Genomic DNA, 27,235 nt, shown 5'->3' with positions numbered 1-27,235 from the left:
AGCCGGCACATAGGGAAACCTACCAAACCTGTGCATTTCTGAAAACTAGAGACCTAGGGGAATCCAAGGAAGGTTGACTTGCGGGGCTCGGACCAGGTTCTGTTACCCAGAATCCTTTGCAAACCTCAAAAAGTGGCTAAAAAAACAAGTTTTCCTCACATTTCGGTGACAGAAAGTTCTGGAATCTGAGAGGAGCCACAAATTTCCTTCCACCCGGCGTTCCCCTAAGTCTCCCGATAAAAATGATACCTCACTTGTGTGGGTAGGCCTAGCGCCCGCGACAGGAAATGCCCCAAAACAGAACGTGGACACATCACATTTTTTCATAGAAAACAGTGCCTACCTGTGGATTTTGGCCTCTAGCTCAGCCGGCACCTGGGGAAACCTAGCAAACCAGCACATTTTTGAAAACTAGAAACCCAGGGGAATCCAAGATGAGGTGACTTGTGGGGCTCGGACCAGGTTCTGTTACCCAGAATCCTTTGCAAACCTCAAAATGTGGCTAAAATACCACGTTTTCCTCACATTTCGGTGACAGAAAGTTCTGGAATCTGAGAGGAGCCACAAATTTCCTTCCACCCAGCGTTCCCCCAAGTCTCCCGATAAATATGATACCTCACTTGTGTGGTTAGGCCTGGTGCCTGCGACAGGAATAGATCACACAACGGTCAATGTTGGTCCTTACGTGAGGCAGCTGTTGACCCTGGGGTGATCCATTCCTGACACAGGCACTAGGTGTAGGCACTCAAGTGGGGTAGTGTTTTTATCAGGACAGGTGAGGAGTCACTGGGTGGTAGGAATGTTGTGGATCCCAGCATATTCCTGTAGTTTGTGTGACAGAAATGCGAGAAAAATAGAGTTTTTTTTCAACATTTCAGCTTTGCAGGGTATTCTGGGTAAGAAAACTTTGGGGAATCCACACAAGTCACACCTCTGTGGATTCCCCCGAATGTCTAGTTTCCAGAAATGTTTGGGTTTAGTGTGTTTCTCTATATGGCCGCCGAATCCAGGACCAAAAACACAGGTGCCTGCCTTACAAAACCAGTTTGTTTTGCCATAGACAATTTTGATGTCTCCACAATATGATTTGGGTGGTGGAATTTGGGGCTGAACTAAATTGGTGAGCTCCCAAGAGAGCACTCTCTCTCTGCTTGCCGCCGCATTCACCTGCTCTCTGGGTTGGCCTAACCCACTATTACCCAGTTGCACGAACAGCTTGCGAAGGGACAGAAGGACTGTCCTCATCACCTCCCTCATAATGTACTGGAAGAGGAGTTTTCGAATGGGACTCCTCTGACTGAAAAATCATTCCCAGAGTCTGCGCCATTGTCCTATCCCTCAGATGCTGTCTCAGTATCTTATGTCTCAGTCTCTGATCCTATGTCAGAGCGGTCCTCTATAACCCGAGTGCAGGCAGCAGTCATCCATCAAGATGCCATCTCTGCTATTGGCTAAACTGTTGCTCTAAAACACTAGCCTACGTAGACAGTCACAAAATCGATGGTGTGTGTGAGATACGTGCAACAGTAGAGGCCACCTTACCTGCGCTTCTTCCCTCAATCAGCACGTACTTTCAAGACACTCAAAAAACACCTTGTCACATACCATTCGTCACAGTCTTTAGCACCTCCTGCGCCCAGTCCAACAATCATTATTGGTGCTCCCACTCCCTCCTCCTCGGATTCCCTTATTACCACCCAGCAAAAGTGCCCTTCATCTCTCCATAGACTTTACTAATGTACTCAGCTATTTACATAAAATACAGATGTGCTCTTTGCAGTAGGCATATAAACCTTCTGCGCTTCTTTATGGCACTAAAACTGCCACTAGACAAGTCGGACCCTTTTCCCCCCAGGGAAACCACACAAATATTGACAAAAGTGATGTATATATGACAGCCAACCACCTGAAACTCAACTCAAGCAAAACCGAAATAATCCTCTTTGGCCCTCACCAAAAAAACCTGGGACCGCCCATGGTGGCCCACCACGCTAGGCCCTGCACCCACCCCCGCCAACTACGCACGCAACCTCAGCATCATCCTAGACTCCTCCCTCTCTATGACCCAACAAATCAACGCTCTTACCTCCTCATGCTTCAACAAACTCCGTATACTGAAAAACATTCAAATGGATGCCCACAGAGACCAGAAAAACTGTCACTCACGCACTCATCAGCAGCAGGCTTGATTACAGAAACGCCCTCTACGCCGGCACCACTCTAAAACTCAAGTGCAAACTACACGCATCCAGAACTCAGCAGCACGACTCATCCTCGACCTCCGCCGACACGTACACATTTCTCCACATCTCAATTCCCTCCACTGGCTCCCCATTGACAAAAGGATCACCTTCAAGATCCTCATCCTCGCACACAAATCACTCCACAACACAGGCCCTGCCTACCTCAACGAGAGTCACCTTCCACACCCCCACACAAAACGTCCGTTCAGCTGACCTCTCTCTCGCCTCTGTCGCCCGCATCAAACACACCACCACCGGGGGCAGATCCTTCTCCTACATTGCACCCAAAACATGGAACGCACTCACAACCCACATTCGCAAGACCCAAAACCTACTTCTTTTCAGGAAGGGCCTCAAAACCTGGCTTTTTGAACAGTGAACCTCCTAGCCCCTTTCCCTCCCCCCGTCCCCCCCCCAGCGCCTTGAGACCCTCACAGGTGAGTAGCGCGCTTTATAAATCTCTTTGATACAGATCTACCTATATATATATATATATATAAATATATATATATATATATATATATCTACATAGATATATCTATAGATATATCCATGTACCTAGATATATATATCTACATAGATATATATATATAGATATATACATATATATTTTGTTGTTGTATGGTTTCCTTGGGGGCCAAAATGGCCCCCAGGGAAACCCTACAACATCTAAAAAAAAAATTGCCCCGACAGGGGGTCACCCTGCCCACGGGCGACCCCCTGTCATTTCATTTTTTTTTTTATATTTTTTTTTTTCCCCTGGGGGCACCTACCTTTTTTTTTTTTAAAGAAAATTATGCCGGGGGGGGCGGCCCGTTTTCCGGGTGGGGCCGCCCCCCAAAAGTGAAAACCCTGGTGTCTAGTGGGGTTTCCTGGCCCCCGATCGCAGTTGTGCTGCGATCGGGGGCCAGGAAACCGTTTCAGAAGGCCTCGTAAGAAAGGGGGCCAGGAAACATTTTCAGGTTTCCTGGCTCCCCCGATCGCAGCACAGCTGCGATCGGGGGCCAGAAACAGTTTCAGAAGGCCTCGTAAGAAAGGGGAAAGGGGAGAGTCCCGAGGCCTTTTCAAAATGTTTCCTGACCCCCCCGATCGCAGCTGTGCTGCGATCGGGGGATCCAGGAAACCTGAAAGTGTTTCCTGGCACCCGATCGCAGCACAGCTGCGACCGGGGGCCAGGAAACACTTTCTGGAAGGCCTCGTAAGAAAGGGGAGACTCTCCCCTTTCTTACGAGGCCTTTCCGAACGTGTAAAAGGCCGTTTTCCCCATGAAAGCAGGAAGCGGCCGCAAGGCTGGTTCCTGCTTTCATGGGGAAAACACCTTTGCAACGTCAGCGTGCCTCGCGGCGCGCTGACGTCACAAAGGGGTGGGTGGGGGGCGGGGGGAGACACGGTAGCTTCCGTGTCTCCCGGGGGGAGTAAAAAAAAAAAAAAAAAAAATCCTCGGGTGCGACGCACCCGAGGATTTATTAATGCCCTTCCTGGTGTCGGCCACTGGTCGTGACCCGCACCAGGGAGGGTGTGTGGGCGTCGGCCAGTGGCCGACGCCCGCACTTAAGAGGTTAATGTATTGAGAGCAACACATCAAGAAGAATAAGTTACGCAAGATAATAGATATATACATATGTACAGAAAAAGGGACACAGCCCAGTCCACAATGTTCATAGGCCACATGGCTACAGGCCAAAGTCCAAGGCCACACATGTCACCTGCATCAACACAGAGAGAACACTGCAGGGGTATCAGTTGGTAAATAGGCAGGCACCTCAGGGGGACACGGGACGGGGGGGACCTCAGCCGGGAAATGGAACAAGACCACTGGTTCCGGAGGGGTCAAAAGCCCTGTGCTTGGTCCTCGGGAGTGCAAGGCCACAGTCCCTCGAGTGGGTGAATTGCCCACTTGCTCTGGAGGGGGCAGCATGCCCTGTGCTTGGTCCTGGGGAGTGCAAGACCAAAGTCTCTAGAGTGAGTGACTTGCCCATTGGTTCTGGAGGGGGCAACATGCCCTGTGCGCTGGTAGGGGGATGCTCCTGCCCATCCCCTGCAACCTCAGATGGCTGCACAACCATGGTTGGTGGTGGGGGCTCCATCACAGTTCCTGCCCCATGCCCCTTGCTCTTCCTGCCTGCTGGTGCAGGCTCCTTGCTCTTCCTGGCAGCCAGGGTAGGCTCCCTTCCCTTCTTAGCAGCTACTGCAGGCTCCTTTGTCTTCCTGGCAGCAGCTGGGGCAGGTTCCTTTACCTTCTTAGCAGCTGCTGCAGGCTCCTGTGTCTTCCTGGTAGCTGGGGCACGCTCCTTACCCTTCTTGCCTCCTGTTGCAGGCTACTTGTCTTTCTGACAGCTGGGGCAGGCTCCTTTCCCTTGAGGCACCCTGGTGCAGGCTCCTTCACCTTCAGGACATGTGGCCTGGATCCTTTTCCACCACGAGTGGGTGTGGTGATGACTGGGCCAGTAGGCTGGGTGGCTGAGGTGCTTGGCTGCATTCTTCCTACCCTGGCCATACATGCAGGATGGAGGGGAGGGGGAGGGAAGAGGTCAACGGTGAATAGGAACTGTTTTTTAGGGACATTGGGTGGGAAGAGGGAGAAATGATGGGAGTGGAAGAAGAGGGAGTGGTTGTTGGAGGTGTCTGTCTGATGATTTTGGGTGCAGGTGCATGGGCTGGATGCTGTTGTGAGGTGGATGGCTGTTGAGTGTCAGTGTGCTTGCGTTTGTGTACCTTAGGAGGGGGACAGACACAGTGGAAGAGGACACAGGGGACGTGTGCTTGGCTGTTGTGGAGGTGTCTGCCAATGAGGTGTGTGTTCTGCTTGGTGTGGTGATGATGCTGGTCGTGGATGAAGATGTAGTGCATGCAGGTGTGAGTGTAGACGGAACTGGGAAAGAGGTGGAGGAGGAGGAGGGGGAGACAGTGAAAATAGTGGATGTTGGTGTGTCTGCATCTGGATGGTGTTTGTGTGAGTGCCTGTGGGATGAAGTGTGGTGCTTGTGCTTGCCTATACCACTCTTGTGTTTTGTCATGTGTGCATGCTCATCCGCCTGTGTGCTTGGGATGGGTTGGGGTTGAGGAGAATGGGACTGGGGAGAGGAAGTTGGAGGGTGGAAACTGTGACAATGACTGCCATCAGAGAGGAGGCCAGAGCCTGGATCGATCTCTGTTGGGCAGCCAAGCCTGTGTGAATGCCATCCAGGAATGCCTTAGTTTGTTGCATCTGGGCTGCCAGCCTCTGGATGGCATTCAAATTGGTTAACTGCCCTCCAACAGAGATGGATCTCGGGAGGTCAGTAGCCTCCTCACCCAGGGCAGCAGGGCACACTGGGGCAGGGCATGAGGTGCCTGGGGCGAAGGAGATTGCCACCATCCTGGGTAAGCATGCATGGGTAACTCAATGAGGGGCTGCTGGGAGGATGGTGCTGGTACAGGGGTGGCATCTGCACCTGTAGGTGGGGTGGTCACAGAGGTGTACACCACCACCAGGAAGCTTCCATCGGAGGAGGTATCTGTGTCAGAACTGTGCCCTCCAGTCCCCGCTGTGGTGCTCCCCTCACCCTCCGTCCCATTGGTGCCCTCACCGTTGGTGGACTCTGACTCCTGGGTCCTGTGGGATGCAGCTCCCTCCTTCACCAGTGCCTCTGCTCCTCCACCAGATGATGCTAATGCACATAAGGACAGGGTGACAAAACAGTAAAGGGGGAGAGACAAAGGATACACTTGGTCAATGGCTGCACTAACACCACCATTGGCGTACACAGTACCCTCACACAAAGGGAACAGCCGTACACAATATGCCATAGCACTACCAGAGAAACAGTTATCAGCCAAAGCATGGGGAGGAGCGCACACCGCTAAATGCGGCTCACCTGGGGCCCATGCACCCCTGACCAGTAGTGGATGTCTACGAGCTAGGTTGCAAAATTTTCCCTTCTGAGCCCTTCCCACCAAGGGACCTATGCTGCAGTGTCAGGCCTAGGGGCACCCACTGACACACATCCCCCTACCCTGATTCCACCCTACCATACGTAAGTTATAATGATGGGTACCATACTCACCCCCTTGTGGCTGCTGTGATGCCCTCAAGTTCCCATTCAGCTCAGGATAGGCCACTGCCAGTACTGCAGGCCATTAGGGGGATCAGGGTTCGATGGGCACCCCTTCCTCATTGGAAGGCCATGCCCAGCTGGGCCTCAGCCATCTTCTGTGCCCTTCTCAGGTCCTCCCACTGTTTCTGACAGTGGGTGCTCTGCCTGCGGTTTACCCCCAGGGTCCGCACGTCCTTGGTGATGACATACCATTTACCCTTCTTTTGATGGGCGCTGACCTGCAGAGGCAATGCACACAGGAAAATTGACTTAGTCAAACAGTCCTGCCTGTTACACTTATGACCCACCATACCCCTTCACATCACCATTTACACACACATGCCCTAGCACACAACCAATATGCCACCCAGAGGACATCCACCCACCCCCTAACACAAGGCCTTCACAAACACCACTCAATTCATTCATGCCACATGCATCGTGCCCACAGTGTACTCACCTGTTGGTCTGGAGGCCAATACAGCAGTCTGTACTGGGGTAGGACCTCATCCACCAATCTCTCCAATTCCACCAAAGAGAAGGCTGGGGCCCGTTCCCCAGACACACAGGTCATGGTAGGTTCCAGACACAGGTCAGAAAAGCACATGCAGAAAACGTCCTCTCCTGTTGAAGATCAGGTAGCAAGTGAGGGATGAGATAGAAAATGGTGGTTATGTCACGGTGGTGCATACTGTCACCGCCAGCATAGATCACAATTGGCCACTATAACCCATGGGACCCAATGTTAACAATGAGGAGTTGCATGGCAGTTCCCGACCGCCTCTCGCAACGGCGCTCAATGTCAGAGGAATTACCTCACTTCCACCTGTCCGTCCACACAGGACAGGGGGACGCCATTTCAGGGGGGTTGGGGGGCAGGCCGTGGAAAATTGCTGCGTCACTGGTGAAACTAGGACATACTGGACAAATCACACTTACCCATTACAAGTGAACAGCATGCAAAGTTCTGTTGCATCTGCATTGTTCAGTTTGTGACCGGCTCCTCCCTCTTTTGCCCCATAGATTGCTACCACTGTGGATGAACAGGAGATGGAGACATACCCCCGTATACAGAACCCTGGTGGACTTGGCAACAATGGAGGACAGGCATATTATCCTCACCTATAGACTGGACAGGGCCACAGTCACAGAGCTGTGTGCCCAATTGGAGCCTGACCTGATATCTGCTATCCCTCACCACACTGGGATCCTCCCCTCTTGTGCAAGTTCTATCAGTGCTTCATTTCCTGGCAACTGGTTCTTTCCAAGTGACAGTGGGCTTGGCAGCAGGAGTGTCACAGACAATGTTCTCAATAGTGCTTACAAGAGTGTTGTCTGCCCTGATTAAACACATGTGCAGCTACATTGTATTTCCCCAGGTTGAAGATTTGGCCACAGTGAAAGCCGAGTTCTATGCAATGGGACATATCCCCAAAATAATTGGGGTGATTGATGGAACACATATTGCATTTGCCCCCAGCGCATCATAATGAACAGGTGTTCAGAAATCGGAAGAGTTTCCACTCTATGAATGTACAGATGGTGTGCTTGGTGGACCAGTGCATCTCCCACATCAATGCTAAGTATCCTGGGCTAGTGCATGATCCCTTTGTCCTGAGGAATAGCAGCATCCCAAATGTGATGGCCCAACTATAGAGGCACAGGGTGTGGCTAATAGGTGAGCCCTGGTTCCACCCAGTATATGTGTGTATGGGTATGGTGTGGGCCATATGGGATAGTGTGTGGCTAAATGTTGTCCTTCAACATTTGCAGGTGACTCTGGTTAACCCAACCTATCATGGCTGCTGGCCCATGTGCGAAATGCCAGGACAAGGGCAGAAGAACGTTATAATGAGGCACATGGGCGAACCAGAAGGATAATATAAAGGACCTTCGGCCTCCTGAAGGCCATGTTCCGATGCTTCCAACAGGTGGATCCCTGTGCTACTCACCCATGAAGGTCTGCCAGATAGTAGTGGCATGCTGTATGTTGCACAACCTTGCCCTGAGACACCATGTCTGCAGGAGGAGAAGGCTGGAGATGCCCGTGTGGCAGCAGTGGACCCTGTGGACAGTGAGGATGAGGAGGCAGAGAATGAGGATGAGGACAACAGAACATCAGTGATCAGACAATACTTCAAATGACACACAGGTAAGACAGTGTTACTTCACATTTCAATGATATTTGTTTGAATTTCTGTGGCACTGGCATTCTGTTATTTCCCACTTCTATGGCCACTTACTGTACTCTCTGGCAATTCATTTTGCAGATGTTGGTGACCTCACATATGCTCATGGTGTGATCACTGCAGCCAACTAAAGGTCATTAATCTATGTTCATTTTCTATACAGTTGAATTGCAATGATTTTACCTTTTTAAATTAATACATACTTGAAAGATTTGATATACTTCAAACTTCTTTTTTTTCCAAGGGTGTTTATTGAAGTGCTATAATATTGAGGGGCAAGTGCAATGGGATGGGTTGATGATGGAGGAAAGTCCAGTGTATAGTGCCAGTCTGTTTGTAGCACATGTGCATTGTCCAAGGAGACATAAGAAGGGGAGCAATGGCAGTTCAAGATGGACAGGGTGACAGATTGAGACACAAGGGTGACAATCAGGAGAGTCTCATTTCCTGGTGGGGGTCTTGGCAAGTGTCTCTGGCTTCTGTCTGCATTGCAGGGAACGCTTGCGGGGTGGTTCATGTTCTCCAGGGGGAGGGGTGCTGGTGAAGTGTGAGTCCTGTGGCAGGGCCTCCTGGCCACTAGCTGCAGCAGAAGAGGAACGCTGTTCAGATGTCTGGCTAGTGGCAGGAGCCCACTGTTGTGATACTGCCTCCCTCATAATATTGGCCATGTCTGCCAGCACCCCTGCTACGGAGATCAGGGTGTGGTTGATGGCCTGCAGGTCCTTCCTGATCCCCTGGTACTGTCCCTCCTGCAGCCGCCTGTTCTCCTGCACATTGTCTAGGATCTGGCCCATTGTGTCCTGGGAATGTTGATATGCTCCCAGGATCTCTGCAAGTGCCTCCTGGATAGTCAGTTCCCTGGGCCTGTCCTCCCCCTGGCACACAGCAGTCCTTCCCGTTTACCTGTTGGTTTGCGCCTCTGTCCCCTGAACCGTGTGCCCACTGCCACTGACCCCAGGTCCTTGATTGCCTTGGGAATGAGGTGTGGCCTAGGCACTGTACTCACCCCCCTGTGGACACACTGCTGATTGACTTGTCCTGGGGACAGAGGTGTGGGTACGCTGGGTATGTGCTGTGGTGGTGTTTCCTGATGGGGGAGGCTCTGTGGTGGTGTGTGACTGGGCCTGGGTAACCGGCTGTTCAGAGGTCCCTGATGGACCAGGTTGGTCATCCAGATCCTGAATACCAGAGTTGCTGTTATCACTGTGGGCCTCTTCAGTTGAGGGACTGGATATTCCTGGCACCTCCTCTCCTTTGACATTGGCTAGGGTACCTGTGTAAATGATGTGTTGTGGTTTATGTGTCTGACATATTGTGCATCCGTGGCTTGCCCTCTTTGGTTGTATTTGCCCTGGCAGCTTTCAATTGTGTATGTTGGTGTATGGTGGGATAGCTAGTTCTCTATGGTGTGCATGCTTTAGTGACGAGTGTCCATGCAGACTTGTGAGTGGCATTGGGATGGTTGAGATGTGATGGTGTGGTGTGTGGGATGAAGTGGAATGATTTAGTGAGTGTGGGGGTATGTGATGGCATACAGGTAGGGGGGTAGTAGAAGTAGAGAGTTGACTTACCAGAGCTCCATCTTCCCTGCTATCGATATCTGCTGCACACGTGCTGCAAATAGCTGTGGCTCGACCCTGATGATTTCCTTCACCATGGCCCATAGCTTCTCCTCTGTGAAGCAGGAGTGTCTTTGTGGTTACATGGGTGTTGTGTGAGGTGCGTAGGTGAGGGTGTGTTGAGTAATGTGTTGGGGTGTGTGATGTGGGGTGCGTGAGTGGTGGATAGGTGTGAGTAGTGTCTGGCTTGGTTTGTGTCTGTGGTCTTGATGTCTCTCTGGTGGCAATGGTTTGGAATGGTAAAGGATTTTGATACCGCCAGTTTATCACTGACCTTTGGTGTGACAGAGTTGTGCATGTGGCTGAATACTGACAGATTGGTGTATGTGTGTCATAATATGGTGAACGGATATTCGCCGCAGCGGCAGTACATTGGCGGCAGTCAGCGTGACAGTAAATGGGATTTACCGCCAATGTCATAATGAGGGCCATAGTTTGATCCTTCATTGTCGCATAGGTTCAGTGCTCTCACTATTCTACATACGACATACTAAGGGGAATGGTAATATATTTGTGGAGAAGGTACCCTGTACAAACATTGGCCAATTAAGGAAGACGATCTAAATGGCAAGGAACTCAGGAATAAAGGGTCTGATTCTTAACATGTTTTGTATATGGTAATGGAATTTAGGTGCAAAAAATGTGGAAGCGCACTGCAGATCTTGAGTCATAGAATATGGTTTTGCAAATAGTTCTGCCACGGATGGTGGAGAATTAACAAATAGGGTAGATTTTCCTCAGTAGCTATTTAAAGAATAAGATTGGAATAGGGCATTCCCAGGAGAGCAAAAGGGGAGGTCATCAGCACAGTGTTGAACATTCAATGTAATAACCTCATGGTTATTTTAACATTTTTGCAATGTATTTTGCACTATTCAGTTTACACACCTTCATTTTACATCACTTCATGTCCTTGAGGTTTTCTCTAGTCACCATTTTCTATCTTAAAATTGTAGGGCAAGAAATGTGGTTATTGTTTTTGAGAAGATGTAATCCTTATACACCTAATAAATACACCTTGATTAGGTTTTTAGCTCAAGTCTGCGCAAAATCTCTGCTCAATGAATGCTAGCTGTAACGCAAGCAGCAGCCAATTCACCATAGAAATGTGTGTTATGATCAGGCTTTATTAACATTATTAAATAAAAAAAAAACACATTAACATTTCCACATAAATTCAGGAAGACAGAGAAATAGGGAACACACAAAAATACACCAAAAGTTTGATATTGGATAAAAAGAAACTGAATAATAAATTTGCAAATAATTAAGACTAAAACTCTAAAAGAAAAGTGGCATTAAAAAAGTTTGTTTGCAGATGACCATCACTTGTGCATGATTTGATGATAATTGCCATGGAGTGGAGGCCAGCTTAACCAAGCAGGTCGTCCTAGTTAATGTTTTCACTTTTTGGAAGTAAAATTAGAGCTGTCATGTTCTTTAATTAGAACACATAACCCACCTTACCCTGGTCCAAGATCTTATCTTAAGATATAGGGCCTGATTTGGTGGACAAGGTTACTCAGTCACAAATGATATGGATATCCTGTCCACCATATTACAATTTCATTCTTGCCTATAGAACTTGGAATATGGTGATCGGGATATCCGTCACATTTGTGACGGAGTAACCCTCCACCAAACTCTAAAATTGGCCCCAAATCATTGTTTTGGTTCTCACAATCCTCCTGTGGCGTAGGGCAAAGATCTCTGAGGCACAAAAACCTTTACTTCTAGTCCAGCTGAATGGATGTTTACTGTAGCAGAAAGCTCCAACCTGAACACCTTTGGTTTTCTTACCCCTCTTGGGAGTGACCTCCCTCGTCAAGCCTCAGCACCTGTCCCTGTCCTCCAGAGATGAACAAATACCAAAGTCCAATTTTTCTAAACATTTTGGGAAACATATTTATGGTCACTCCTGCAACCCTCCAGTCCTCAGGCAGACTTTTAGGCACAAGATGTTTCTCCAGTCCATACATTTGTAGTCAGCTGGGACCTCTTGGATACTGTAGTCCTCCTCCTTTTTTTAATGTCCATGTATTAAATAAACAGGAGGTCAGACACCTGACCATCGATTAACAGTTCCACTATCTGGTGCCACAGCAATGATGAATCCTTCAATCCTTTTCTTCCATCAAGGTCTTCATTCTTCATGGATTAGCTTCCCAGGTCGAAGTGTGTTCTGAGGAAGTAGAGTGAGGATCCAGTCATATCCTGTGCACTAAACATATATTAGATATTTTCCCGCACAGGTCTGCCTACTTTATTGCCCGTTATCCACTTCCTTTTGTCACGCTTCTTATTTGCTTTAGATAAAACATTTCCAGAAGCCCTATATGCAACATGAATAACTTCTTCTTCCATAAGAATGACCTCTGGCTTCTACTGCATCACAGTTAAGATGAGGTCTTCTCCCTCTGACAAGGCCAAGAACTGCTTTCCTACAGTGCAGTCAAGGGCGATTATCCACATTCACAAAAGTGATGTACACATGTAATTGTGAGTGATGTACACATGTAATTTACTCTTATTTATTTGAGTAAAATTGCTACTTTGAGCTATTCACAAAACCAGAGAGCAAAGTTACTTAAAAGGATAGACGTACAACTCTCCATCCCCTGACAAAAGGGGTGGAATAAAACTCATGAGTGTAAGTCTTACACCTGCCAGCCGTAAGGCAATCTTCCCCAAACCGTTTTGTTGACCTTGTGACTCTGAGCACTTTACCAATGCTCACCAGTGCTAAAGTGCATGTGCTCTCTACTCTAAACATGATTTGATTGATACATCCACAATGGGCATACTTAATTTACCTATAAGTCCCTAATACAGTGCACTAGATGTGCCCAGACCCTGTAAAATAAATGCTACTAGTGGGACTGCAGCACAGCATGTGCCACCAACTCAAGTAGACCTTAAACCTGTCTCAGGTATGTCACTGTAGGGCCTGTATGTGCAGTTAATCTACCATGTCTACTTGCCATTTAAAAACTCTCGCCAAGCCTTAAACTCCTCTTTTATTACATATGTCACCCTTTAGATAGACTCTAGGTAGTCAATAGGGCAGGGTTCTATGTAAATAAAAGGCAGGACATATAATTTTAAGTTTTAGAAGTCTCGGTAGCGAAAAACTCCCAAATTCGTTTTTGATTACTCTCAAAAGTTAACACTGGGGATTCCTTATAACATTTAATAAGATGTCATTCGTAATTCAGAAGTAGTAGGCATGTCATGTTTGGAGTCTGTGGAATTTTAATAATAAATTCTCTGTTTTGTGTTCCAAAAGTTTTATTTTAAAAAACATACAGAAAGCAGTAAAGGTAAACATCATACATCTATCAAAGGCCCCATCTAGTATTAATATGCATACTAAGTAATGTCAGAAGTATTCAACCAGATCTATATGTTGTAAATTGTTGTCCAAAGGGTGCAAGAAATGAAGGGGAATATTAAGGAGCCCTGTGCAGCTCTAGAGTGCCCTTTTTTTTGCTACGGTGGTACAGACTTATAATCATATATATGAGGCCACTCAAAGACACTTTGCATGGCTGTGCATGGCCTCATAGATATTGAGGGCCTGATTTATGAAAACTCAGCGCCACTTTTGTGACATTTTTTTATGCAAAAGCAGTGTAAACTTACAAAATATAAATATATTGCAAGTTTGTGTAAGTTTGCGGCATTTTTGTGTCAAAAAGTGACACAAAGGCGGCGCTAACTTTCCATAAATCAAGCCCTGAGTATGGCAAGGCAGCGCAAGTTGATATGTTGCCTTATTCGGTGCCAGGGAGGCGTTACAGTGGCGGTAGGTTGCGGTGGGTTTTCCCATGCACCACCAATGGATTTTGATGCTGCCCCAGATATACACGATCATGTAAACTTGGGAAAGCACCAAAACCTTACACCTCCAAAGGTGAGGCACAACAAGGAGAAATATTTGTATTTCTCTTTGCTTTTTCCTCTTTCAATGTGTACAGTATTCTGCAGCACCCACAGAAAAAGGAAAATGTATCTTGGAATTGTTTTTGTGTAGTAAGGTGCCCCTTCCTGCATACAAAAAACAATCCTGCATGCAACAGAGGCACACTTACACCATAATGCAAGGCTGCCTGTGTTGACACTAGGGGACTAAAAAAGTACCTGCACAGGGGAAAATGACAGGAATGCAGCATATTGCAAAATATGCAGTGCATTCCTGCCCTTTCACAATACTGTAGGGCAGCGTAGCAAGATGACTTGCTGTGCTGTCCTAGGTCAAATCCCCATAAATATGTCACAATGAGTATAAATGTTAATAATACCATAGTAGTCTAAGAACATTTTCTAAAATGACATTCCGCAATGAAAAATAATACTCAGGCATCATGAAACCAATGAGTGATTATGAATGTAAGAGAGGAGGCACATGAAGAGATACTCTAAATAAAGAGCTCCTAGGCCACCATGGTGAGATCTGCAATACAGTAGGAAGAAAAAAGAGAGAAGAGACTGTGTTACTGTTTGAAGTGCTACACAAATACTTTACTCAATGCCTCTTATGTTTCGCCTGCCTTCTCCGTGCCTAGCTACCAGAGGGTGAGTGCAGGTTAATTTATGGTGTGTATCTGACTTACCCCGACTCTGAATGTGGTTCCTGCTTTGATAGGGTGCATACGTCTGCCAACCAGAAACCCAACAGTAAGGTACTAATGAAAAAAACAGTAGTAAGTCCAGCATCTCACATGGCCAACCACTGGTGGTGCAAAACCCTCCAATAAAAAATATTGAAAGCAAGGTTAATTTATGTTGTGTATCTGACTTACCCTGACTCTGAGTGTTGTTCCTGCTTTGATAGGGTGCATACGTCTGCCAACCAGAAACCCAACAGTAAGGTACTAATGAAAAAAACAGTAGTAGTTCAACCACTGGTGGTGCAAAACCCTCCAATAAAAATATTGAAAGCAAGGTGTTAAATCTAAACCATATAGGAAATCATATGACATTTACTTTAATTATTTACATTAGATCAGAATAGACATTTTTATAATTTAATGTTAACAACTATAAAAAGTATCATATATTTATTATTTAATTATAGAATTTTTCAATAACTTTTTTGAATTTAAAAAGTACTGTAACAATACATTTCATTGAATAAAATTAAAGTATGTGTAATGAATTATATGAATCACGTTTAATAATTATTAATGCATATTATATAGGTGAGACATAATTTTTTGAAGTAAATACAAAAAAATAACTGTAATACATCTATTATAATTCTATGTATAATAAATTTCATGTAAAATTAAGATAGTGCTGTAGCATGTTTTCTTTAGTTATGCTTTCTAAATAAATATATAGAATTCATTTATATTAATATTTAACATAAAATATTTTTCCGAACGTTTTCCAAGTTTATTGAACTTTGTACATGATCCCTATACTTTACCATATGGCGATCTCTACTTCCAGGGTAGAGAGTTCCCTATGGTAAGTATAGGGACCCTTTCCCTATAAACATCTGGCGTCTCTGAAAAAAAATGTATTTAATCTTGGATTGGTTCTATTTAATAAACTAACATCAAACCAACAAGGGACATTCTGAAAGATTGGGCTTTCCTACTATTCGAAATCTGTTTTAACTCTTAAGAAAACATTGTCCATTCTCACAGAAATTCTATAGGTGTTCTCTCTCTCCACTTTCCAAATCATCAGACGTTTTTCAGTTGAGTTGATGACTTTGTACATCGAGCGACACATCACGTTTATTACATTGAACTATAGATTTCACGTTCTTGCGATAAAACTACGTCAGCAGCATTTTCAAGTATACGTAATTTAGATAAAAACACTACAAAGGCTGATTTCAATGTATCATTTGACAAAGAATACCCGTTAGCCGAGTTAAATGTTTTCAAAAAGAAAATTCACTTCGATGGCAGAAGGCCATGAGGAGTTCAATTATAATGGAAAGAACAGCGTGGATAAGAGTATGCATGTTGATAAAATAATTTTCTGAATGTGAATTGTGGTTATCGATATTCAAAAGATTAGGGGTGTGTATGGGCAGCATGTTTGGGAAGATCTTGCAAGACATTAGTTTTGTTTTTAAGTGTAACTAACAAAGTTTATTGAATGTTAACATTTCCCAAACCTACTTTTGAAATTCATTCAGCTAATATGATGGTTTTCACAAATGGACAGTGAAGTTTATTCCCATATTCAGAACTTCAGGATATATTCTTTTTGGAGACAAGTATTTAATTTGGATTTTAGAAGCCCTAAATAAAAACGAAAAAGCTGTCAGAAACAGCAGTAAAAACAAAAACTTCACTAAACTATGAAACAACTGGCATCCTTCTCAGAAATAGTCAATTGTGTACAAGGGATGAAAATGAACTGATCTACATAGACACAAAAACATCAATGTTGACGACCATTTTTATGTTTGTCCTTGATAGGAGACATTTTAACAATGGTGTGCAAAATGCTCTTTTATACAGGTCTGACCACCTCTTTCTGCCATTGGTTTCTACACCTCTGTATGTATAGGTGTCCCTAATTCCTTGTCAGCTTCTCTCACACAGTACGTCACCTGCTTTTAAAACCTTGAGGTGTCTAGTTTATATTCTTGAGCAAGTATGGCTTTCATAACTTTGTTGAACATATAGTCTTTGATCAACAGATTTTCATGGTTTTGTACATATTTGTAAAAGTGGAATGTGTTACAGAATTGGAAACATTGCCTTATGTCCCAGGTTGTCATAGACATTGCAGGGAATGCCCTGCCTTCGACTGGGAATCTTTTTAACTATGACCGTTGTCAATATGAGTTCACTTTGGAACACATCTCAGTGTGTTATGAGGGCACTGTTTTTTATTTTTCATATTCTGTGAAGCTATTTCGATATGTCTTTTTCATTTTTTTTTAGAACGACCTTAAAAATAAACAATAGAGCTCAAACTAAAGCTGATTTAAATAGTTCAGTGAGTGTCACACCTATTGCCAAATTGGGCACTGTATACCACGGTATTGTTGGCAGTTACTGCATGTTTATGGACAGAATTACTTCATTCATGCCTGTCAGGAATTCACAGAGGGATTCCTGGCAGATGTAAATGCATTTGCTACTGCGAATATCTATTCATGGGTGTAGTGAAATCACAGCAGTAAATCATATTCAAGGTTGTGGAAGTGGGTATTCCAAGGTGTAGATTTATTTGGAAGCTTGAGAGCGCCAACAAATATGTACATTTGTGTGCATCTCTAACTCTGCTGCGAGCTGTCTTCTCCCCTGGAAATGGTGAGACATGTACTCCCCTTCCTGAATGGGAATGGGAATAGAAAACCACTAAATTAGCAGGCAGTATATGGGGAGAGATTTCTCCATGAGAATCAAACTTTGCCCACTGAGAAGAAGAATGCACATTTGGATATGAGGGCCCATCCCCTATGCAGCTTGCTATTCTATCTTGATGTCTGCATAGTTGGAATACGGGGCTAAAGGGACAGTCACATTACATTCACTGAAGTACACTCGGCACAGCTTTCTATTCATACATCTGGAAATGTATGTGAACTAAAAAAAAAAAAAGTACCTTGAGATCTAAATCCCCACCTACACTTTTACATTTTCCTATAATCTTAGAAATAGGAATGGCCTTTATAGATACTTGGGGGTATATTTACTAAGTTTTATCACTGTGTTTGCATCACAAGAGTGAAGCAAATCGAAGTTAAGTCATTTTTTGCTAATTTACTTTCCAGCGCTAATACTGGAAAATCACTTAAAAGTAGCGCAAAGCAGTGCATAGCGCTGCTTTACATTACTTAGCCCGAAAGGGAGCTTATCATGGATGGTGCATGCAGATTCCCATACAACCACCCAAGGCTTCTGATGCTAAATCCTATTTACTTAAAAAAGAAGACAAGGTTTAGCGTCAGAAAATAGCGCCCACTTCAACCAGGTGCAAACACAGAGAAATTAATTAATTTCTCCTTTCTTTTCCGACTCTGCATGTGTGCTGCACTGTACAGCACACATGCAATGCGGGAAAAGTTTTCAGGTTAGACTAAGCATAGTATTTTGTACCGGAAGGGGATCCTTCCAGTACAAACCCTATGGTAGTCTCACGTAGACACCCTTGCTCTATGGTGCAAAGGTGTGTACTTGGCGCTCAGCGACACTACACATTTCTGCTATGGTGGTAGAGGGAGGAGAGTGTCATATTTCTGTGAATATGGCCCTCTCCTGACCCTCCTTCTCACGAAGGGAGCACAGATATTTTTGCCTGCCGCTCTGCGTGGGAATCTAGTAAATCTGGGCCTTGATATGTTTTATCTGAGGCAGAAAGCCTTGCTAAATTTTCTATATCAAGTGCTTTGCTAAACTGAAAGGTCTGTGTGAGAAGCGTCATTTTTTTACAATTTTCTTTTCCTGGTCATCATTTTCAAACTGACTGTTCGGTTGAGATGATGGCAACGTGGGTTTTGTAAAGCAGGTATGTCAGAGGTTTTGAAGGGACTCGGGGCAAAATGTTCTTGAAGGGCCCTATCTTGCTTAATCGTCTATTTCAAAGGTTAAAGAAAAAGTTTGAGGCTTGTTGAATAACGATGGTCCTGTTGCTAAGAGAGAATGAGAGCCAGAATCGAAAATGTATACAAAGTAGCGTTTAATAAATATACTTTAGTAAGAAAAAGGAGCTTAACATCTTTAGAGATTCAAAACGATCTAAAGACTAATAACTAGGTATAATATATGAATATAAGTTGTTTGTTTTAAATGTATAATCAACACAAATCTAATGTTAAGAAAATCAAGATATTAGGTAAATAGATCATCAGCACAATGTGCATTGCTTACCGGTACAGCTGGGATTCAAATTCCCTTACCATCTGTCCTGCTCGTTTCAACTAAACAGAGGTTTGCTGACCAATATAATTGTTTGCTAGCACTAAGGATCTGCATTTTTCTTTTCACATTTCACAGTTAAAAAAGATACATAGGGAATGAGGACTCTTTGACGTGTCTGATTTATGAATGGAGTTGATTTATGCAAAAAAGGCCCACAACTCCTTAAGTTCCTTGTGTTTGCTTCTATTGTACAATTCCTCCTGTCTCTAAATATTTGTCCTACTCCAAAGCTCATAATTCGTTTTTCATTGTCTTTCAGGTCACAGAACTGAGCAATGTGAAGAACGTTATGCGACTACCGAAAACAACAAAGAAACATGCCGTAGGAATTTTTTTTAATGATGACACTTCAAAAACATTAACCTGTGAATCAGGTGGGTGGCATGACTGAGTATTTATACAAACCGTAGGCAGTGTTTGAAGCTTAAAAAGGCAACATAATCACAAGAAGATTGTCCTTTTTCTAAAAACAGAACTTGAAGCCGATGAGTGGTGTAAAGTTTTACAGATGGAGTGCCTAGGAACACGAATTAACGATATAAGTCTAGGAGAGCCTGACCTATTGGCGACGGGCGTCGAGCGCGAGCAAAGTGGTATGTAAACGCCTCGTTTCGGAAGAAGCAAAGCAAACAGCTCGTGCAAAATTAAAGCTTAAGCATGCGCTGTGTTGGCAATAAAATGTCTGCCTATTACTGTTGTATGTCTGTGTATGAGCTCAATTTTAAACTGGTAATATTGAAATCTGTTTTAAGACTACGCTTAGCCCAGGACATTATTTTTTGCGAGTGCCTTGCACACGCTAAACATGGAATGTAAACTATAATTTGGTTTAATTTTTTATTTGATTCTATGAATATTTAAAAGAAACTATGAAAACACACACCTTAGTTCTAAACAAAATTGTTTTGTATTCATGTACGGAGTCGTATTGGGAAATGTAATCTCACTTTCGCAAGGTTTTTTGCCTTATGCGTGCAATCATTTAAACTAATGTCCGCATTTACAAATACAAATACCAATACAAATTGATGCAATGCAATACAAAGTGGTCCATGGTATTTAATATCTAACATACAAGAGCTTTTTTCTCAGTTCAAAGCGATATTTGCACTGCTTTACGTAGGTTTGTGTCCAGGGGTGTTACTGGGTCAGATCAATAAAAAAACACCTGCCGGGTTTCACTCGAAGTGCAGCCTACTAAGAAAGCCAGGCCGGGCTTTGCTTTCAAAAACTACAGAAAGCAGTCATAAACAAAGGGAAATTTGTCCTTTTCTTAAAAAATCAATGCATTGTATTGGTGCTGAAATGGATATTTCTAAATGTGTTTAGGCACAGGGATTTAACTTCAAAGGTATGCTTTTAGTACAAATATGCCGCTGGACAGCACACAATCACCTCTGTACCAGGGTGCAAGGCTGTTGCACAGCACAGCTTTGTTGAAGCACCAGCAAAGGGATGACAGCAGCAGCAGGGAATTTTTGTAGATTTGGGCCTGCGCATTGCTTTCCCCATTGTGCAAGCAGTGCAGCCAATCATGCTGCAGCTCTGCATTGCTTGAAAATGTAGTACATCATGTCCTAAAAGTGGCAAATTATATCAGCATTCACTTTTTGTAAGGACTAATTTTCTCTAATGTATGCATACTTTATATTTTTCTAATTCACAAGAACCTTTAAATCATGAATATTGCTTTATTTCTCAACAATATGCAAGAATACAGTAATGTAGAGACATTCTACAAATTCAAAACAGCTGAAATCCCAGTAAGTCCATATAGACTTATGTCTGAATAATATATGTTTGTGTGTGTTATACAACTGTGAGCTAGCTGTACAATCCATTTTGTTGTTGCAAAACTTGTGATTACCAACGTCTGAGATATTTAAAATTGGGATATTTAAAATTGCTTTTCCCAATGTAAAGAAATAATTAGTTGGAAACGTCTTTGGAAGGGCATTTATGACCTTTTCAGAATCACACAGAGAAAGGAAAAATATGTATCAATGATTTGTTATGAAATGGGGGATGGAACATCTTCCTACCTAAAAATCAAGTTGGTAGCTTCAGCAGAGGGGTGGGAGCAGGCATTTGCAGTTATTCATAGGAGATCTCAATACCTACATAATTCACATCAAAAAGCAGTTTGTATTTCGATCCCTCCAAATTGGTACATAACAAATTGAATTCTAATGTACAAATCAATCAGTGTGCAATGTACACATACCAGGTTTATAAATTTGAATAGTGCTTCAGGCCCTTTTTCTGAAACGAAATTGTGGAAAATGTTGACATGTGTAGGAGTTATGATTTTCATTAGTGTCAATTACTTCACAACGTTATGACAAATCCACTAGTCTCAAAAAGTTTTTATCCAGATGTCTAATGAAAACAATTTAAATCCTCTACAGATGTCGGCGTCTAAAAACCTCTGGAGCATTTAGCAGTGTAAATACCCTATAAGACATGGTGTGACTTCAACGTTTATCATTAAACTATTACTACAGTCTCTCAAATCTACAAATATAATTGAACTGATTATTGCCTTAAAAAAACATATACAAATGTTTGGTTAGCATCTTTCAAGTTCCAAAGAACTGCCCAATCTGAAAGTTCCCTTTGAAATACTCACAAACTCTCCCAACGTTCATTAAGTATGCAACTCCAATTTTCTGCAAATATATTTATGTCTAATACCAACCAATACCACAAGCTTCCCAGGAACATCTCTCAAGTCTTTAAATAAATATGAAAGGTTCCATAAGAACATTCAGAACTCTGGAAAAAATGCCTGTGATCTCCATGACAAATATTCCCATTATTTTGGAATAGTAGGTGGGACAAGAATGTGCCCACATTTTTACAGAACTGATATGGGGAGAATTATTTTTATAACCTGAGCTAATTTGGACAACAGGTATTGTAATTTAAGGGTGCATTCATAGGTGACCTCTCACTGCTATTTATTGCAGGAGTTAATTCAATTAAATAATTCATGATGGTGATCATTTACCCAGATATGTGAATGGTTTATTTGCCTCAAGTTTATCATAATTAGCATAACTCAGTATTTCCCACGTTCCCTTGCAATACCTGACATTTAGTGGATTTTCAAAAGCCAGCAGGGGCAGCTGTAGAGTTCTATTAAAGGCAGATGTTCCTAGGTTTATCCAGAATTCAAGGCCAGTGGAAATATGGGATGACAGTTCTGCTAATGTGCAAGTCCTGGACTTGACTACTGGATGTGAAGTTTGAATTTATTGCTGTTATGTAAACCATAGTGACTACATTTGTGCTGATATATTTTCACTCATTTGCTGGTCCAAACTCCTTTTATTGCTCTAACTGTTAAAATTAGTCAGTAATACTGCTAATTCAATTTCTGGCGATACTCTTGATGATTCAATGCAGTGTATAAAAGAGCTTGATGTAAATTTGTACATCCATAGAGAGCAATACCAAAGGATTACGCATTTGAATTTGCATAAAAAACACGGACCTGTAAAGTGAGCAAATTCAACAAATGTAAACAGAATACTTCTGATATAAGTATAAGACAATGTAAAAAAAAAGTATTATCTTACCACTGAACAATCACACATTCTAAAACATCTTTCGTATGTAAATACCATGGTGATTGGTGTTACCAACAGGAATATGAAAAATAATGAGAATTCCTCCATGGAATTTATAAGATATATAATATATTTAGTTAAGGGTCACCACATAGTGCAAATATTGCAAGTAATTAAAAATGGAATCATTGCTGTTTCACCAAGCTGATTATAAATCATACGAAGACAAGTGTTACGGATAGAAAACAGTTCTGTCGATGGTAAAGCATGCTTGTGTTTTTTCCACATTAACTGATTCAATGTGTCTGATTAAGTATGTCTTTAATATATTATATACTGTAAAAAAACTACATTTCATCATGAACCATACACACATAATTAAGAAATATACTTTCTGCTATTCTTTCAGAGAGATTCCATGTGTATTTGATGCCATCCCCCAACTTTGAGATTCATGGAGAATGTACTCTGCAGATTACATTTGAGAATATCTGTCTTTGGGATGTCCAAAATCCTAGACTAAAACTAGTCTCATGGCCTTTAAGTTCATTGCGTAGATATGGACGAGACCCAACATGGTTCACATTTGAAGCTGGACGGTGAGTATTGCACATTAACTATACTTATCTCATTCACGGCTAGTAAAATTCTTTGACACATAGTGATATGTGAAAGAGTAATCTTCTTTGTGAAAATGACAATGTAAGTCTCATATGCCAGCAACATATTAATAGATGATTTAGTATTTATGTGAACATTAAGGGTAGAAATAGTGTTTGTTTTTTGGAACTGACATTCTCAGAACAGAGAGTCCTGTAATATGAGAATCATTTCTAATCAAAATGCACAGAGATGGTCACTTAGGATGGACCCCAATATGTGTGCCTCTCAAGAGCTCATTAGGCTGTGGCGTAGTAGCAACATGCGTGCCAGAAACAAGGCATGGGGAAAACATTGTAACTTATCTAGAAACCTATAATCCTTCAACGTTTAGACACATTGGCCCTCATTACAAGTTTGGCTGTATTTAGTCAAGACCGCTGTACAAAATAGCACCACTGTGCCGGCAGCTGTAGTACGAGTTACAAAACACAATCCGCCAAGATACAGACACAAAACTAACACCTCTAGGTCAACCCATGGTGAATGACTGACTGATCAATTGCCGTGCCTGCCATGCTGACACCATTCCGACCATCATATTATAAATCAACCTCTAGCACAATGGAACATGCACAGCAGAGACCGTAGGCTGTTCACACCACTTCGGAACAAAAAGGTACTGCAGAAAAGTAGATAACACCAAATTGGCTAGTTCAAATATCCCACACCTGATAACCATACACACACCATGCACACCTGAAGTGCCACTTTATAGCCCCCTTTCCCCCAACATTCAATAGCGACAAACACGGGCACCCACAGCCAGACCCGAGACCAAGCACACACGAAACACAGCCAACAAAGATCACACAACACACATTGCACAAAGCACCAGTGCATCTCACCAGCAGACACATCCATACACCCCCACATCACCACACACCCCGTACTCCGCCCGACGCTCACAACATATCCCCACCCTACAACATGTCACGCCAGAAGCACCCACGATTTACCAACAATGATTTTCAGGTCATGATGGATGAGATCATCAGAGTAGAGCCACAGCTCAAGGGAGTCCAGGTCTAACAGACATCAATAGGCAAAAAGACGGAGTTTTGGCAGAGGATCGTCAACAGGGTCAACACAGTCTACACATACCCACACACATGAATGACATCAGAAAGAGGTGGAAAGACCTCAGGAGGAAGGTCCAGTCCATGGCCTCCAGGCAGAGGATAGTCAGTAACAAAACCAGTAGAGGGCCCCCACCACCTCCCCTCCAGCTGACAACCTGGGAGGAGAAGGTCCTGGACATCATGTATCCAAAGGGCCTGACTGGCATCAGCAGAGGACTCGACTCTAGTAAGTCATCAATACCCCCCAAGCACCAACCACACATGCCCAGTATGCCACCCCAAGAAACACCAATCACCAACCCACTGCTACGCACTCCACTGACCATGTCCCAAACACCCCACACCCCTCCTCTGCATGCCACACAACCCCACTCCCACCATTCCTACTCACACAACCAGAATCCACAGATGCCAGCTATAATGTAAAGAACCACAGCTCCCACAATCCAATTCAAACCAATGTCTGCAGTGCAGCAGACTTTATTCCCAACAAAGGGAAACATGACGAGCCACTGCATGCTTACACAACAGGGACACAACAATAACGGTCACACAACTAACATCTACTGTATCCATCCACAGGTATCTCTGCCACTGACACCCTGCAGGGGATTCCACTCTCAGACAGCCCTTCCCAGGATGAAGGCCCCAGAGGATGTCTGGATGAGGACGACTTGCCTGGGCCATCTGGGGCCACTGGCGAGTCCACCAACGGCACACCCATACTGGACACTCTGGAAGACCCTACCCATGTGGCAACAACACAACAGGCACACCCTGAACCCCAAACTTGTGCCCCAGGGACCCAACAATCAGGGGTGTGCCACATAGTACAGCAGCCAGGGTCAAGGGCACCCACCCCAGACAATGATGGCCCTGCTGATACTGAGAATGGGCACACTGTGCCAGGGGCACAGGCACAGGGGGCCAGGGCTAGTAGGAGAGGAAACATGACCCAAAGGTCAGGACAGCCACATCAAATGACTGCCCAGTAGGGCATCAACCAAGTCCTGGGTGTGTACTAGCACACCCAGGATACAGGGGCCCAATCCTCGCCACTGTGCAGGAGACACAGCGGCTGCAGGGGCAATACCATCAGGAGGCTATTCAACAGTGGCAGGCCCTCAATGCCACCATGGTCTCCATTGTAGGGATGCTCAAGGGCCTGACCACTGTCATGAGTGAGCCCACCACCCACCAGCAGATCCCTACCACTGGCCACATCCCATCACAGCCCTCCACGTAAGTGGCAGGCAGTGGCATGGAGGTTCCGCCACAGGTCTCCCAGGGTACCAGCATCCCTACCCTTGTAGATGAGGAACCCCCATGCAAGCAAGGATGTCCAAGTAGGCACCCAGCCAGACATGATGCCCAGACCAAGACCACTGCCGGAAAGTGACCCTCTCCTGAACATTCTCCCTTGTGTTTGACACTCTGTCAACTGCCCACTCCAATATCTCTGTCTACCCATGGCCAGCAGACTGGACCTTGGCTACCTACAGCTGTGATCACTGCCACCATGACCCCAATCATCACCCCTCACAATTGTACATCACAAATAAACTACAAATGAGCACAGACCATGTCTACTTGTTTCTTTGCCATGAGTGTGTATGGAACTGCCAATACATGCACAAGTGGCAACCCATCGTCCAGCACATACATGTAAGGGTGACAGCAGGAGCAGCAAAATTCTGGTACACTGATCGTGGAGCAGGCAGTGGCTGGACATATGTGTCAATGGAGGCTACAGGCCAGGCAGGGAGCACAGAAAACCACAAGATTGTCCTGAAAGGAGAGCAAGACAGGGATAACAATCACTGTAGGAGTGACAGATGCCAACTCCACACAAATGTAGGAACAGGTATCCAGGGCAGATATGCCAGGCAGGTCCACAACTATATGGCCAGTACCAACACACATACACAACACATACCAACGCAATAGTCACACCATCACAATGCCCAGCACCAGACCTGGCCCCACACCCACTGCCACCAATGACAATGTTGCACTGCCACCCATTGTCGACTCCCAGGATGGATGCTGCACATATGCAACAACCCTGTGTGGCACACACATAGCACCTGAAGTGGCAACTCAGCGAACATTAGTGCACCAGCACAACACCTGCCTGACCATGGGCCTGACCAGTACACTGTGACCACCTCTGTCATGGGCACATGTGACACCCCCCCAACCCACCCAGAATCTGATCTGCAACCATCACCGTCAGTGGTCACAGACAAAAGGTGGCATCAGAGAGAACGCAAACAGTTATAGAGAACACATACCACACAGTTTGCACATACCTGCATCTCAGCCGAAGTAATGTTGAATCAGCTCCGCCCTGGAGTCAGCTGCATCCTCATCATCCTACTCCTCTTCACTTCCAAAGTCCCCTTCATCAGCCACTGGTACAGCTACCTCCCCCTCTGTATCCAGCAATGGGATATGACGCCTCAGGACCAGATTGTGCAGCATGCAGCAGGCTACAATGATCTGGCACACCTTCTGTTGGTTGAAGAGCAGGGCACCCCCCAGAGACATGCAAACACCGGAACCTGGCCTTCTGCAAATCAAAGCATCTCTCAAAGACCCATCTGGTAGGTCAGAGAGCCTCATTGTAACTGTCCTCTGTAGCTGTGGTTGGACGCCTCACGTGTGTCAGGAGCCAGGGCAGGTTGGGTTAGCCAGAGTCACCTGACTGCACAGTGGGAAGATGCATATCAGGACCAGGAGAGCAATAGGGCAGGGACCCAAGGGTGCAGTGAGCTGAGGGGCACACATATGCAGGGGTGACTACCGATGAGCCAGACTTGGTCCTTCTTGAGTGATGCCATCACGTGTGGGGCACTGCTGTTTCGCAGGATGTAGGAATCATGCACAGAGACTGG

General features: G+C 44.6%; 1 protein-coding gene across 1 annotated transcript in view; it reads left to right on the top strand.

Moving 5' to 3' along the window:
* Positions 1-27,235, top strand: part of DOK5 (docking protein 5) — a 606,295-nt gene that overhangs the window by 426,507 nt on the left and 152,553 nt on the right. The window contains exons 3-5 of the mRNA XM_069201974.1: positions 19,284-19,398; positions 19,498-19,617; positions 23,006-23,195. Of these exons, the coding sequence (XP_069058075.1) occupies positions 19,284-19,398; positions 19,498-19,617; positions 23,006-23,195 (425 nt within the window). The remainder of the gene's footprint in view (positions 1-19,283; positions 19,399-19,497; positions 19,618-23,005; positions 23,196-27,235) is intronic.

This window comes from Pleurodeles waltl, chromosome 7 (genome assembly GCF_031143425.1).
Source record: "Pleurodeles waltl isolate 20211129_DDA chromosome 7, aPleWal1.hap1.20221129, whole genome shotgun sequence".
In the NCBI taxonomy this organism is placed as follows: Eukaryota; Metazoa; Chordata; class Amphibia; order Caudata; family Salamandridae; genus Pleurodeles; species Pleurodeles waltl.
Note: the sequence above shows the minus strand (reverse complement) of the source record. Positions and strands in the feature narration are given on the sequence as shown.